This window comes from Leptonychotes weddellii, chromosome 10 (genome assembly GCF_054177405.1).
Source record: "Leptonychotes weddellii isolate Sample4059 chromosome 10, ASM5417740v2, whole genome shotgun sequence".
Taxonomy (NCBI): Eukaryota; Metazoa; Chordata; class Mammalia; order Carnivora; family Phocidae; genus Leptonychotes; species Leptonychotes weddellii.
In genome coordinates this window covers 54,386,219-54,400,194 of record NC_138378.1, presented here as the reverse complement: position 1 = coordinate 54,400,194, position 13,976 = coordinate 54,386,219, and the positions used below count along the sequence as shown (strand labels likewise).

Below are 13,976 nucleotides of genomic sequence, written 5' to 3'. Positions count from 1 at the left end.
AGAGGGGAGAGGGGTGGGGAGATGGGTTAGCCTGGTGATGGGTATTAAAGAGGGCACGTTCTGCATGGAGCACTGGGTGTTATACACAAACAATGAATCATGGAACACTACATCAAAAACTTATGATGTAATGTATGGTGATTGACATAACATAATAAAATTTAAAAAATGAATACAAGGATATAAATAGGTAGAAGATGGATAGAATCACTGGATAGATAAAGTGGTATCCAGGGATTTGATGGCCTGGGACAGGCCTGGATTCTTGTCCCTCCCCAGATTTTTCTTTCCTATCTTGCTGTCCCCTTCCTTGAACCTTACCTAGTCTGTCAGAACCTGGGAAAAATGAGAAATTGACAGTTGGGAGTGGGGAAGACTTTTCTCTTTTAAGACCAAGATGCATTCCTTAAAAGTTGCTAAGACTTCTAATTAAGAATCAAGAACCCTGTAAGTATGTGATTACCTCAGTAATAAATTTTATGCAAGATTTCAACCTTATCAAAAATTCTAAAGTTTTAGCTAGCAGTGGAAGTGTGAAAGAGAACACTTTAAGCCACAACCAACAAAAATTTCTCTAATAAGCTTATTAAAAATATATACATACCTTATCTTCTTGACTACGAAAATAATATAATGTTTTTCCTATAAGAGTACACCAGACTCTTTTGGAGTAGCCATGCTTTACCTGAAATCATATTTCAAAGAATTACAAATGTAGCTCAGAACTCGGACACCTTGAAGTATAGCATATACACTCTACCTGAAACTCTGTATGTATCCAGTTTGCTCAAGGTATAAGTGATATTCCAACTAGATTGTCCAAATGCAGTTTAAGATTGACCTGTTACAGCAGTAGCAGGGCATGTCTGGCTTTGGTGTTCACCATTTAACACTTAAAAAATGTTTGCTGTATACTATGCCTAGGGTTGAGAATTCAAAGACGGATAAAACAAGATGCCTATTTTACAAGTAAGTGTATTTCATAGTTTCCGTATTTCACAGATTTTCAATAACCTTGTGGCTCTCTGGGTTAACCTCCTAATAATGTTAGAAATGAGAAGATTAAAATCTAAAAAATTCTAGTGCTCTCCCAAATGTTAAAGATTCACTCATTCAAAACATTTGATACCTCCTCCAGAAGGATTCATACAAAATAATAAAATAATATTAAATTCTATAATACATACTGAATTCTGCCTATATGTCAGAACTATGTTAAGTGAGTGGGACAGAATTTGAATCTAGCTCCTGACTTTGAATAGTCAGAGATTGCTCTAGGGTCTGGGAATAGGGATATGAATAAGACACAGGCTCCTTCCACAAGGAGCTCACAACCTTGCGAGGAAGACAACGAAACCAGCAGTATGCTTTATACCATCATTAAGAACACAAAAAGTTTACATTTATATCTGCTTCATGTGGAAGACATTTAATCAAAACTTTTACTGAATATTGTAGGTTTTTCATCATCTGGTGGCTTTATGAGGATCCTTGCTGGGAGTTCCTCCCTGCCCCAGTCCTGCCCGGGTACAGGCATCGAAGATCTTTGCCAGACAGTCCCAGCCACACTGTCAAGCCTAGAAAAACACCAAGAACTCCATTCTCTCCAGTGGGTAAGATTTACAATAAGCCCTAGTGCTCCAGACCGAGAATGTGGCATGCCCTGGTTGCACTTGCCCTATAATCCTACTTCCCTGGCAGCCCTGCCAAGCCTTGAGGCTAGATTCTCTCCCGCAAAAGAGTGGGCTTCAACCCGGAGAGGTCCACCTCCTAGAAACCAAGACACTGGCCAGTAAAACTAAAGCCTGACATGCGTTGTCAGGCTTGCCCATGGTGATAAGCAGTAAGGAGAAAACTAATGCAGAAGAGAAGGAAGTGCTTGGGGAGAGGGGAGGGGGTGGGTTTTACAGTTTAAAAGAAGGGGCTCAGGAAGGCCTCCCTGACATTGAGTCAGGCCCTGAAGGAGGTGGATGAGCCATGCAGTCATCTGAGGGAAGAACACTCCAGACAAAGGGGGTAAGAGTTAAGGCCTGGAGATGGTGTGTCTGAGACTGAGCAGTGAGGGGAGAGGAGAGGTCATTGGGGAAGGGACATGAGGGGTGAAGGTGGGAGGCATGCATGTTTTCCAGGGCCCTTGGGATGACTTACATTGAAATGGCCTGTTCTGACAGTAATACACTGAGAAGAAGAAAAGTAACTGCCACAATAGATTTTACTGGAGGCAAGTCAGTACAGTAGAAAAAGGCCTGGTTTTTGAGGTCAAGAGGACCAACGCTTAAATTCCAGTTCCGCCTTATGCTAGGTGGAGGTCCTCAGGTGACTGACTTAACCTCTCAGCCTTTTTGTCCATAACGTGGGATTATTGTATAACTTATTGGGCCGATGTGATGACCAAGGGAGAACATGTAAATAAAGGAAAATAGTAGTTACTCAATAAATGCTTCCTTCCTCACTATGAATAAGGAGAAATAAAACACATGTCATTTAAACCCACACACACAGCCAGCCTTTGGGCTTTCAAAGCTGTGGTTTAAGCAAACACCACGATCTAACAGTTTGATGGATTTAGAATCCTGCTTGAACAAAAACAAAAATGTTTCATTTGGCAAGACATATTTTAGTTTAATTAAATTTAGAAACATAGATTTACAGACAAATATCCTCTAAGTTTTAAATAGTTTGTCACCCAGGTTTTTTCCTTCCTTCCTTCCTTCCTTCCCTCCCTCCTTTCTTTCTTTCTTCCTGTAAGTTTTAAATAGTTTGTCACCCAGGTTTTTTCCTTCCTTCCTTCCTTCCTTCCTTCCTTCCTTCCCTCCCTCCCTCCTTTCTTTCTTTCTTCCTGTAAGTTTTAAATAGTTTGTCACCCAGGTTTTTTCCTTCCTTCCTTCCTTTCTTCTTCTTCTTCTTTTAAACAAAATCCAGAAGGGCCTCTCATCAAAACTGGAGTATAATGCATCTGGCTGTAGAGAGCATACTTTTGAAATGATTTATCCTTAAAATAGAACAATGTGTACCTTTGAAGAACTACAAGTTCACAAAGACCTTTGCCAATTCACTGTAAAAGTTCTCTTAAAAGCACAATCTGTTTTTATGTGTACCTCTGATTATATTAGGATTTCTTAAAACTCTGACTTATTCTGAAAAATCCATAATAAAGCAAATTATGCTAGAAGAATCCTCACAAAAGTTTAAAGACAACCTCAAATCCTAGGGCTTTGGCAAATGAAATAATTGAAAGAATCATTTTTTACCTTGAATCCATAACAAAGGTTCTGTCTGAAACTTTAAAGACACGGTGTATCATACCCTAATGATTAGCCTCTGTCATCACACAAAATACAAGCTCCCATGGTCGTCTCTCCCTCCTAAATTCTCATGCCTGTAGCGTTCCCCACCACAAATCCTGCCACCCAGCCTTGCTGACTTCCATATCTATGTGAAAATCTTGTGAGAATAATAGCTAGCATTTGGGGAGTGTTTATGATGTGCCAGGCACTGTTCTAAAGCACTTTATATGCTTAAATAATTCATTTCATCCTCCCAACACCCCGTGATGTTGGCACTGTGATTAACCCCCACTTCACAGATGAGGACGGTAAGGCACAGAGCCTGCAGGTCGCCTATTCAAGGTCACGCACGGGCAAGTGGCAGAGCCAAAACTTGTGCCCATGCTCTTGCCCTAGCCTCTGCTTCACTCCCTCTCTACCTCCTGGACTCAGTTTCTTGCTCTTTTCCCTTCCAATGACCTTTGATGTCCTTCCATGTTTGCCATCCATCCCCTCCACCACACCCTCAATTTTTTTTCTTCACTGGAAAGTGCCTACTTCTGAAATTGACATTCTATTCTCTGCTCTTAACCCTCTCCCCCTCCTTCTCTCCTTACTGGCACCAGTCCTGTTCTTTGACCTCATTCCAAACTTTAAGTCCCCTGGTTCTTCCATTTTATTCCAGTTTATCAGTTCTCTCCCGGCCTCTCTTCCTTCCCTACCAACTTCGGGCCCTGAGTTTGGTCACAAAACAACTCTTGCTCCAAGGCCTGGGATTGTGTTATGTCCTCTGCTTCTAACATATCTACTCAAGAAAATTTCGTCTCCATTTGCTTTTAAGTCATCCAGTGGAGAGTGTGGGAAGAGGGAGGGAAGGTAATGAGGGGTTTCAGACATAACATTAGCCATAGTTAATAACTTAAAATTGGGTGATAAATATGAGGATTCGTTCTTTTTTTTTTTTTTTTAAGATTTCACTTATTTATTTGAGAGAGAGAGAGAGCACGAGCAGGGGAGAGGGGCAGAGGGAGAAGCAGACTCTCCGCTGAGCAGGGAGCCCCATGCGGGGCTTAATCCCAGGGCCCCGAGATCATGACCTAAGCTGAAGGCAGACGCTTAACCGACTGAGCCATCCAGATGCCCAAGGGTTCGTTCTATTATTTCTTCTACTTTCACATGTTTGAAAATGCCCATAAGAAAACATTTATTTTAAATCATCATCTTCATAGATATGTGTAAAGCAAGTAAAATGTTAATTGTAGAATCTAGGTGGTGGGAATATGGGTGTTCACTGTAAAACAGTCTTCCAACTTCTCTGCATATTTGAAAATTTGCATAATAATGTTAGAAAAAAATGACTATTCCCACATCACTACAACGTAAGTTCTCTGCTCTTATTTCTGGGCATATGAAGATGTGAGAGAAAAATAACCAATATGAACTCAAATCACTAAAGTCAGGTGGGCCCTTAACATTTTTCTGTCTGCCCTTGAGTATTTCCGTATGTCCCTGATTATTCTCAGTCCTTTCCCTCGTTCTCACTAAATAACTTTGTCTTGTGGAGTAATCTTCGTCAAGAAAACTGAGGGTATCAGATGGGATCTTACTCAACGCCCCACAAACTTAGATATTTATCCTTCCTCGCCTTTCTGCCAGCCTGGCCCTTCCCCCATGCCCACCCACCATGCTGTTCCACCACGCTGTTCCCCCATGCCCACCTACCATGCCCACCCACCCACTTCTTTTTTTTTTTTTTTTAAGATTTTATTTATTTATTTAATAGAGAGAGAGAGAGAGACAGCGTGAGGGGGAACACAAGTAGGGGGAGTGGGAGAGGGAGAAGCAGGCCGCCGGCTGAGCAGGGAGCCCGATGCAGGGCCCGATCCCAGGACCCCGGGACCATGAACTGAGCCGAAGGCAGTCGCCTAACCAACTGAGCCACCCAGGCGCCCCACCACCCACCCACTTCTGAGCTTTGTTCTTCACCTCTCTCCTGGCTTCTTCCCTTCAGTTTGCAAACTCAAGGTATGCATTTGCTATCCTAAAAATGCTTCTCTTGACACCATGTTCCCTTCAAGTTCATTCCTTCTAATGTGCTGGACTGTGCAATCAGTCCTCCAAACTCAAATACCGTACTTACTCATCTCCCCTTTATCTTTCAACATACTGCAATGTACCTTCCTTGGTGAGCACTCCACAGCATCTGATACTGCAGACCACTCCCTCCTGTCACACACTCCACTCCCCGGCCCCCATGACTTGCTTTCCAGGGTCTCTTCACACATCTCCTTTATGTGCTCTCAGCTTTTGTAAAATCCGGTGTTCCAGCAGCAGTCCCCTACTCTGCCACAACACACATGTCCCTGGGTGACTTCTCTCACTGTCACAAATTCAACCACCAAATACATGCTGAGGATTCCCCAAATCGTTCTCTCCAACCCGGCCCCCTCCTCTGATGTAGCCTGGTGTTGCCACTCACTGCTGGACTTCTAAATTCTTAACTTAGGTATCCTCAAAGTTCTAAAAATTGGCATGGTCCAAAATAGCCTTTGAATCAGCCTAAAACTGCCCCTCCTCTCTGAGCTCTCTTTTCATTTATTTTATTTTATTTTTTATTTTTAAATAGGCTCCACACACAGTGTGGAGTCCAACACAGGGCTCAAGCATGACCGGGAGATCAAGACCTGAGCTGAGATCAAGAGTCGGACACTTAATCTAAGTGACTGAGCCACCCAGGGGCCCCACCCTGAGCTCTCTTATCTTTCACCCAGCCAATCTTCTCTTTCTCAATTCCTGACCCTGAATTAAAAAAATCTAACCAAAGATTTTACATCCTACCATTATTTAAATTCACCCTCTCCTCTCTTTCCCTACGACCAGTTCAGAGTCTCATCCTCTTCACAAGAACCACTTCTGCTAACTGGTCTTAGAACCTCCAGCTTACCTCCGACAAACCCACCTTCCTCACCACAGAGTGATCTGATAACAACATGAATATGCCCCTGCCCCAGTTTACCAACCTGAAGGGTTCCACACCACCTTCAGGGTGAAGCATAAAGTCCTTAACAAGACAAAAAAGCCCTCCATGATCAGGACCCTCCCAGCTTTTTCTCCAAAGGACTTGTTTTCAGTGGAGATGGCACTGCTTTGAGATACTCTGTCTTTGTCCTCCCGGTCTCCTAGCCTGGGAAACCTTCCTTGCCCATTTCCATTTGGTATAATATTCTTTCTCCTCCCTGAAGACTCAGCACAAATGAATCTTCTCCCAGAAGTTGTTCCTGATCCCACAGCCTAAATTAGATTTCTCTGTGACCTTACTATGCATCTCATAATTGCACTTGGTACATACCATTATAATATGCTATTTCCCTTTCTTTCCCAATATATGATGAGGTTCTCTGAGGGATGGGGCAGTGGCCTGTTTATCTTGATGTCCCTCAGCCCATTGCCCAGCTCGTGGTAACTGCTCAATAAATTTTTGTTTTTTAAATAAATGACTTTTTAGACAGAAAATGTTCTTCCTAAGCATTAAAATAAAAGTTGCGAGAGTGACTATCCAGAATCAAATTAGTCAAGTTCTTAACATCTACCTACATATTTCTGTACTTAATAACAATGTGACAACCTGAAAAAATCTCCTCCCTTCCAAAGTATTCAAGTGCTGTTCTACAGTATCTTAAATTGTAGCCTGAATGTGGGCTCAGAACAAGTCACTCAGAATAACTGAGGGAAGTTTTTCTCTTATAAGGCTCTGAGGGTGAAAATATGGGGGTGGACATGAAAAATGGTAGGAAGGAAACCTAATAAGCATCCTGTCTACAAACCCAAATGGTTTAGTCATCTGATAATCACATCTACTTATCTTCATTTAAAATGCAATTGTGAGATGGGAGGCAGAGAATAGCAGAAATGTAATGTGCAGGAACTGACAATGCCATGTGGATAAAGTAAAAACAACCAAACAAACAGACTGTGGGAGAAGTAACAAACCCTTAGCCACAGGATCACATTAAAGTCTAAGGGTTTGATACACATGGTCCTTGAAATCAGAGGACAACTAGTTATTATGAATTATAGTAAGAATATGATTTAAAGTAGCACTGTGTTCACTGGAAAATATATATTTGCATAATACCAGGGAGTCTCTAAGTCACGGGTAACTGAAAAAACATTTTCATGGTAATGTAACATTTTGGAAAAAACATAGCACAATTCTTTGTTGAATGTATTGGTGAGTTTTTTCTCTTACTTTTGGTGTAGCTGGTCAATCTGTAAATATTATTGAGTAGCACCCATCTATGTTCCCACATTAATGCTAAGTATAAATTACACGGTGACATAGCTTGTCTAAATCTAAATTTTTAACTTCTTACATAAACAAAGCACATGAATGATGAGTGATTATTTAGAGGTTATTTTTGTGTGTGATATTTTATGTGTAAATATTTTATTGTATTTTTCTTAAAGTGACCAATAGGATTTTTTAAATTGAAAAATAATATTTATCTCAGCATAAACTAATTCTTCCTCATTCTAAAAAAGTGAGAAAACAGAATTAAGCAAGAATAAAATCAGAGTTACAATATATCTTGGTATATTTCATTTTCAGACATTTTTCTCTCTATATATATAACAAAATGGGCTAATAATATAATACTGCTGTCTATTCTATCAACTAACAATGCATCATATTTCTAGAGCACTAAGTATTCTTTTACAATATTTAAATGGCTGCATAGTAAAGCATTATCTGATTATACATACTTGTTTAAACTATCCTCTACTTTATATTTAAGTTGATGCCAATTTTTCTTCATTATAAACTGTGCCAGGCAAGAATCTTTCTGGGGCAAGTGAAATGTTCTATATTGTGATAGAGTGATAGTAAATATTTGTCAAAACTCACCGAACTCTATACTTAAGATATGCATTTTCTTTATCTATTTTTTTTAAGTAGACTCCATGCCCAGTGTGGAGCCCAACGTGGGGCTTGAACTCACGACCCTGAGATCAAGACACGAGCTGAGATCAAAAGTCAGATGCTTAACCAACTGAGCTACCCAGGTGTCCTATGATCTGCATTTTAGTTATTATACCTCATTTTTTAAAAATAGGAAAAAAAACAAACCGTGCTGTGATGGACATTCTTTTTTTTTTTTTAAAGATTTTATTTATTTATTTGACAGAGAGAGACACAGCGAGAGAGGGAACACAAGCAGGGGGAGTGGGAGAGGGAGAAGCAGGCCTCCCGCGGAGCAGGGAGCCCGATGGGGGGCTCGATCCCAGGACCCGGGACCACGACCTGAGCCGAAGGCAGACGCCCAACGGCTGAGCCACCCAGGCGCCCCGCTGTGATGGACATTCTTACACTTAAATCTTTTGCAAACTAAGACCATTTCCCAAGTATAAATTTCTTGGACTGAGATTGCTGGATGAAAAGGTCTGTATAAATGTTTTTAAACATTTAATATTCATTCATTTCTTCATTCGAAAACATTCACTGAACTAACACTTTGATCAAGATACTGCCAAATTGCCATCTTCTTTTCTTTTTCCAAATTGCCTCTAAAGTAATATGCTCACTAGCAGATTTCTTAATTTGTGTCAATACTGTATTTCATAATTTTAAAAAGTATCCTCCCTTTGACCAGATTATTTTTTTTAAGTAGTCCCCATGCCCATCGTGGAGCCCAACATGGGACTTGAAGTCTCAGGACCCTGAAGTCTCAGGACCCTGAGATCAAGACCTGAGCTGAAATCAGGAGTTGGACACCAAACCAACTGAGCCACCCAGGCACCCCTTGAGCAGATTTTTAAAAATATCATTTGTATATTTTATGTCTACCAACTCTACTTCTTTCCCATTGTGTCCTTCGTTCTTTTCCCCCATTGATATTTATCCTTTACTTACTGATTAGGAAAAGCTTGTTTTTCACATGTTTTAAACAACTTTCCTAAGCTTTTCAACTATCTTTTAAAAATTCTGGTTAGGGAATTTTTGATGGTAAGAACATTTGGTATCCTAAGTAAAATACCCTTCCTATCCAAGATAATTTAAATATTCAATACACATATTTTCTGACACCCACTTATGGTCAGTGGGGCTAACTCCCCAGTTGCCTAGGACACTTCTATGCACGTAAAGGTCCTACCTTGGTGAGCAATCCCTTCACCGTTGGTTTGCCCTCAGGCTGCAGGAAAAGCGGGTTGGCAGCTTGTACTCGGAGAACATTCTGTAACACTTTAATCCATTCTTCCAATATATTGGGAGAATCTGCAGTCAGATAGTACGTGTGTTTTTCAGTGGTCAACTAGAATGGGATGAGAAAGAGATAGGAAAGGAAACTCTGAAGATTTAGGATTATTAATTTTTCCCTGTCTATCCTAAAAACATCATTAATTAACGTAGAAACAAACATGCCATACCTTGAATCCTAGGTGGTAAAAAATGACTCCATAAATAATTTAGAGTAGTTTAACCACTTTGTGAGAATTACAAGAGTTAACTTGGTGTTGAAATAATTTTTTCACTTTAGTTTACTTTGAAATTTCAGAGTATTATGCTTTTGAGTCATGATTTTTTATCTTGGTTACTCATTACCTTTTCTTTTTCTCCCTTAAATGTGCTACAGGCTCCTGGCTATTGAAGTGATATAATATAATGAAAATATATAAAAATATAATAAAAATAAAAATAATATATTTTTAGCAAATAAAGAGGAGTTATTTGTTATAGAAATGAAGAGATCAATTATAAATAAAATAAGAAGACCTTACTTAGAAGAGGAGAAATTCTTACAACCTGTGATCAGATATTATGAACCCACAATTTAGTCTTAAATTAACCACATTTCAAAATTTCCAAATATTTCAGAAGCTTGTAGATCATTCTTTTTTTTAAGATTTTATTTATTTATTTTAGAGAAAGAGAGAGGGAGAGAGAGAAAGGGAGAGAGAGAGAGTACATGGAGGGAGAGGGGCAGAGGGAGAAGAGAATCTCAAGCTGACTCCACGCTGAGCTCGGAGCCCGACATGGGGCTCAATCCCAGGACCCTGAGATCATGACCTGAGCCGAAACCAAGAGTTGGCCGCTTAACTGACTGTACCACTCAGGGGCCCCACTTATAGATGATTCTTACTGGCCATGCTTCAAGACAAAACTTTCCCTCATTCTCCCTTCTACATTTTTGGGCAATTCTCAGTATTATCTCCAGAAAACACTGATAATGAGCCTTATTCCTCTCCCCAAAGGAGCAAGATATGAAAAAAATAATTATTGAAGGCATTTCAGAAATAAAGTATCTGAATTTAAATCACATTTACCAAACTATCTCAAGAGTGTTTTATTTAGTAGGCTTCTAGCAAGACTGGCCTTATTGTGTGGGTTAATGGCCAGCAGCTATGTCTAGGGTATGACTTGGTGTGAAGTAGGACAGCCTTCTCCTCACCAAAATTTTTCCCACTTAGATGCTATAGCAGCTGAAGTTCATAGAAGAAATGCCATTTTCTGGTTCTATATCAAAATGCAAGCTCTCCTGAATTTAGTAGTACATCAAACTAATAATATTGGGAATTCATTTCTCAAATAAGCCTTCCCTAAAATAGCTAGACAGTTGGAGAGCTGAGAATAGCTGGGAGATCAAGTATAGGGAAAGATGAGTGTATGGGATAAAGGGCAAAGGAAGTGCTGTGGACAGTTACTCAACACAAACCTAGCTTATGTTGTATTTTTAACTGAGAAGGCCTGGGGTTTCACACGTTTTTGAGGCATCACACTTAACACAAAATGAATAAAGAAACACTGAATCATCCAATCTCCTCTCTGTTAGCTTGGATAATTAAGAATTGGGTTTTGCATGATACAAAAAAGTAAGAAAAAAAAAAAGTTAATATAAAGTACCTGAACTGTTTGTTTGTTATCTCCTCTTAAAATACCACAGGATGCACTAAGTTCAATATGGCCCTGGGGTTTTCTAATTACATCACTCTGTAGGAAAGGAAGAAAACCGAAAGGTAAAGTGATTGATTACCTGTAACAGTAATAGTAAGAAATGCTTTGTATAATTAAATGCATTACAGGGAAGAAAATCAATCAGAAGTTTGATTTATAGTTTGAGGAATTCAGCTGTAAACAGCAAGTGCTTCCCACTTACCGGAGATTTATAGTAAAGTAATTCACCACCTTTAAGAACAAACCACCTCCTCTTCCAAGTCTTGACTTTACCACTCATTTTTAATAAATAGCCAGATTTTTCCAGTGGTTCCTAATTAAAAAGAAATTTTAAAAATTTAAGTTTCCTTTTGAAGGCTCAAACTAACAAGGTTCATTAATATTTTCTTTTTTTTTTTTTAAACCTGATTCAGTGTTTACATTTTTCCCGTTATCACTGGATGACGAGCAAGTTTTAGGGAGCTTCTGTTCTGGCTGTGAGTACTCTGTGTCTGTGGAGTAAGCATCTGGGGGGATGGCATAATCACTTTCAGATGCCACTGAAGAGAGAGACACACCTAGACGAATAAAGAAATAAATTAAGTCAATATTTAATAATCAGGTGGTCCAAATGCCAGCTGTGAGTTCTCCTAAGGAATACAGCTATTCCAAAATCATAAGCCTTCCTAGACTAGATTTATTCTCATACCTTTCGCCAGAAAGAACTTTTAAAGCAGAAAACAGAACTAAAAGGTATGCATTATCAGCAAACCTCCAAGGAAGTCACAGGAATATAAATATGTTGGTATGATTACAAGCACAGCAAATTTTACATAAACTGTGCAATATATATACATAAAATATATGCAAGGATACTAATATATTTTTTATTAAGGATTAAAAACGTGTATTTACATATTGATATATATATGTATAGGCAAACAAATGTTTGATTTTAATTTATCAAAATTTGTACAATCACAATTTTTTTTAAGATTTTATTTATTTATTTTGACAGAGAGAGAGAGAGCACAAGCAGGGGGCCCGGGAGAAGTAGGCTCCCCACCGAGCAGGGAGCCTGATGCAGCGCTCGATCCCAGGACCCTGGGATCATGACCCAAGCCGAAGGCAGATGTTTAACTGGCTGAACCACCCAGGCACCCCTACAATGACATTTTAAACCACTTGGTTTTTGTAATCACTTTTAAAGTAATCCACATCAAAAAGAACTTCATAATTTCAGTAGTATTTTTCATATAAGTTGAATATACCAGTTTATAAATTTTAAAAATCTTTTTGTAAAAGAGAAGCAATAAGACTTAAAGATATAAACAGACTATTTCATTTGCCAGCAGCTACAAAGTAAAATTCAAGGGAACATTTTCATGATAATTCACTTGCCTTTTTTTTTAGAAAATGACTTACAAGTTGCAAGCCACATTTGCAGGGTCCCTACAATTGGAGATTTTCAATATAATAAAATCAAGGACTTACATTATTATTCATTGCAGTATCTGGCAATTTTTAAAAGTGTTTATTAACATTTAAGGGACTTGTCAGGACAATGTCACTATATCATTATTCTTATTTATTTGACTAACGCAAGTAAAAGTCACGACAATAATAATACCTTTATTTTTCATAGAATAACAGAATTTAGATTTATAAGGGACCTCAGAGATCATCTTGATTAATGCCTTCATTCTCTAAGGAGACTAAGGTCCAGTGATTAAATTAAAATATTTGTCCAAAGTCAAATAGCTAGGCAGGAGCAATGGTGGAGTGCAAATCTCAGGCGCCCAGCCCCAGGGCCAGTGTGCTGGGCACTCCCCTGGGTGCTAGGGATAGAGCAGACAACACAACAGAAAAATCTCGGCCTTCATAGAACATATATTAGTCAGTGGAGACAGACAAAAATAGGCAGTAAGTGCTAGGAAAAAATATAACGTAGAGCAGACTAGAGGGAATTAAAAGAGCTAGTAGTTGGAGAAGAGCAAGGAATTGCAATTTGAATGGTGTGCTCAGGGTGGATCTCACCGAGAAGGCAGTGTTTGAGCAAAGCACTATAGTATGTGCCAGAGTTAACCTGATAGACATGTGGGGGGAAGAATACCAGGTAGAGGAAACAATTAGTGTGAAGGTCCTGAAATCAAAGCATGCCTGGCATGTTCTAGGAAGAGCAAGAGGGTCAGTGTAGCCAGAGCTGAGCAAGGAAGGAGAAAGGAGATGAGATCAAAGACATAAGAGTCACGTAACACCTCATAACCATTATGAGTCTGCAGTGTTTTGAGCAAAAGTGTAATGTAACCCAATCCTGGCTGTTGGGGGCCAAGGTAGGAGTAAAGAGGCTGGTGGAAGCCCAAAATACTAAGTCTATGAAAGTTGAACAGTTCCAGCTGAAGTTGAGGGGTTGAGGATTACCTAGGGGTTCCATGGAACATGGTTTGAAAACCAACAGAGCACACTGCATTAAAGGCTTTCATAAAATACAGGTGCCATTTAGTGTGATTATGTCTCTCTGTCACCTCTACCTATGGCAAAAATTTCTTCACAATCTACTAAAACTCATAGACATGCCCAAAATAAAGCTTTTGTTGGTTTCCATTCTTTTTTTTTTTTTTTTTTTTAAAGATTTTATTTATTTATTTGAGACAGAGAGTGAGAGAGAGAAAGAGCACAAGAGGGGGGAGCGGGAGAGGGAGAAGCAGACTCCCTGCCGAGCAGGGAGCCCGATGCGGGACTCGATCCAGGGACTCCAGGATCATGACCTGAGCCGAAGG

At 39.5% G+C, this 13,976-nt stretch overlaps 1 protein-coding gene across 5 annotated transcripts in view; it reads right to left on the bottom strand.

The window, feature by feature from the left end:
* The window catches only part of PLEKHH2 (pleckstrin homology, MyTH4 and FERM domain containing H2), a 106,472-nt gene that overhangs the window by 42,527 nt on the left and 49,969 nt on the right, over positions 1-13,976 (bottom strand). For 4 of the 5 annotated variants that reach the window (XR_014149258.1, XM_081833482.1, XM_031017607.2 and 1 more), the window contains exons 12-16: positions 11,638-11,774; positions 11,420-11,530; positions 11,167-11,253; positions 9,419-9,577; positions 605-685 (exon numbers count right to left, since the gene is read on the bottom strand). Coding sequence is in view for 4 of the 5 variants with exons in the window: in XM_081833482.1 (XP_081689608.1) it covers positions 605-685; positions 9,419-9,577; positions 11,167-11,253; positions 11,420-11,530; positions 11,638-11,774 (575 nt within the window). In the remaining variant the exon portion in view is untranslated. The remainder of the gene's footprint in view (positions 1-604; positions 686-9,418; positions 9,578-11,166; positions 11,254-11,419; positions 11,531-11,637; positions 11,775-13,976) is intronic. The other variant, XM_031017602.2, reaches the window with a different exon arrangement.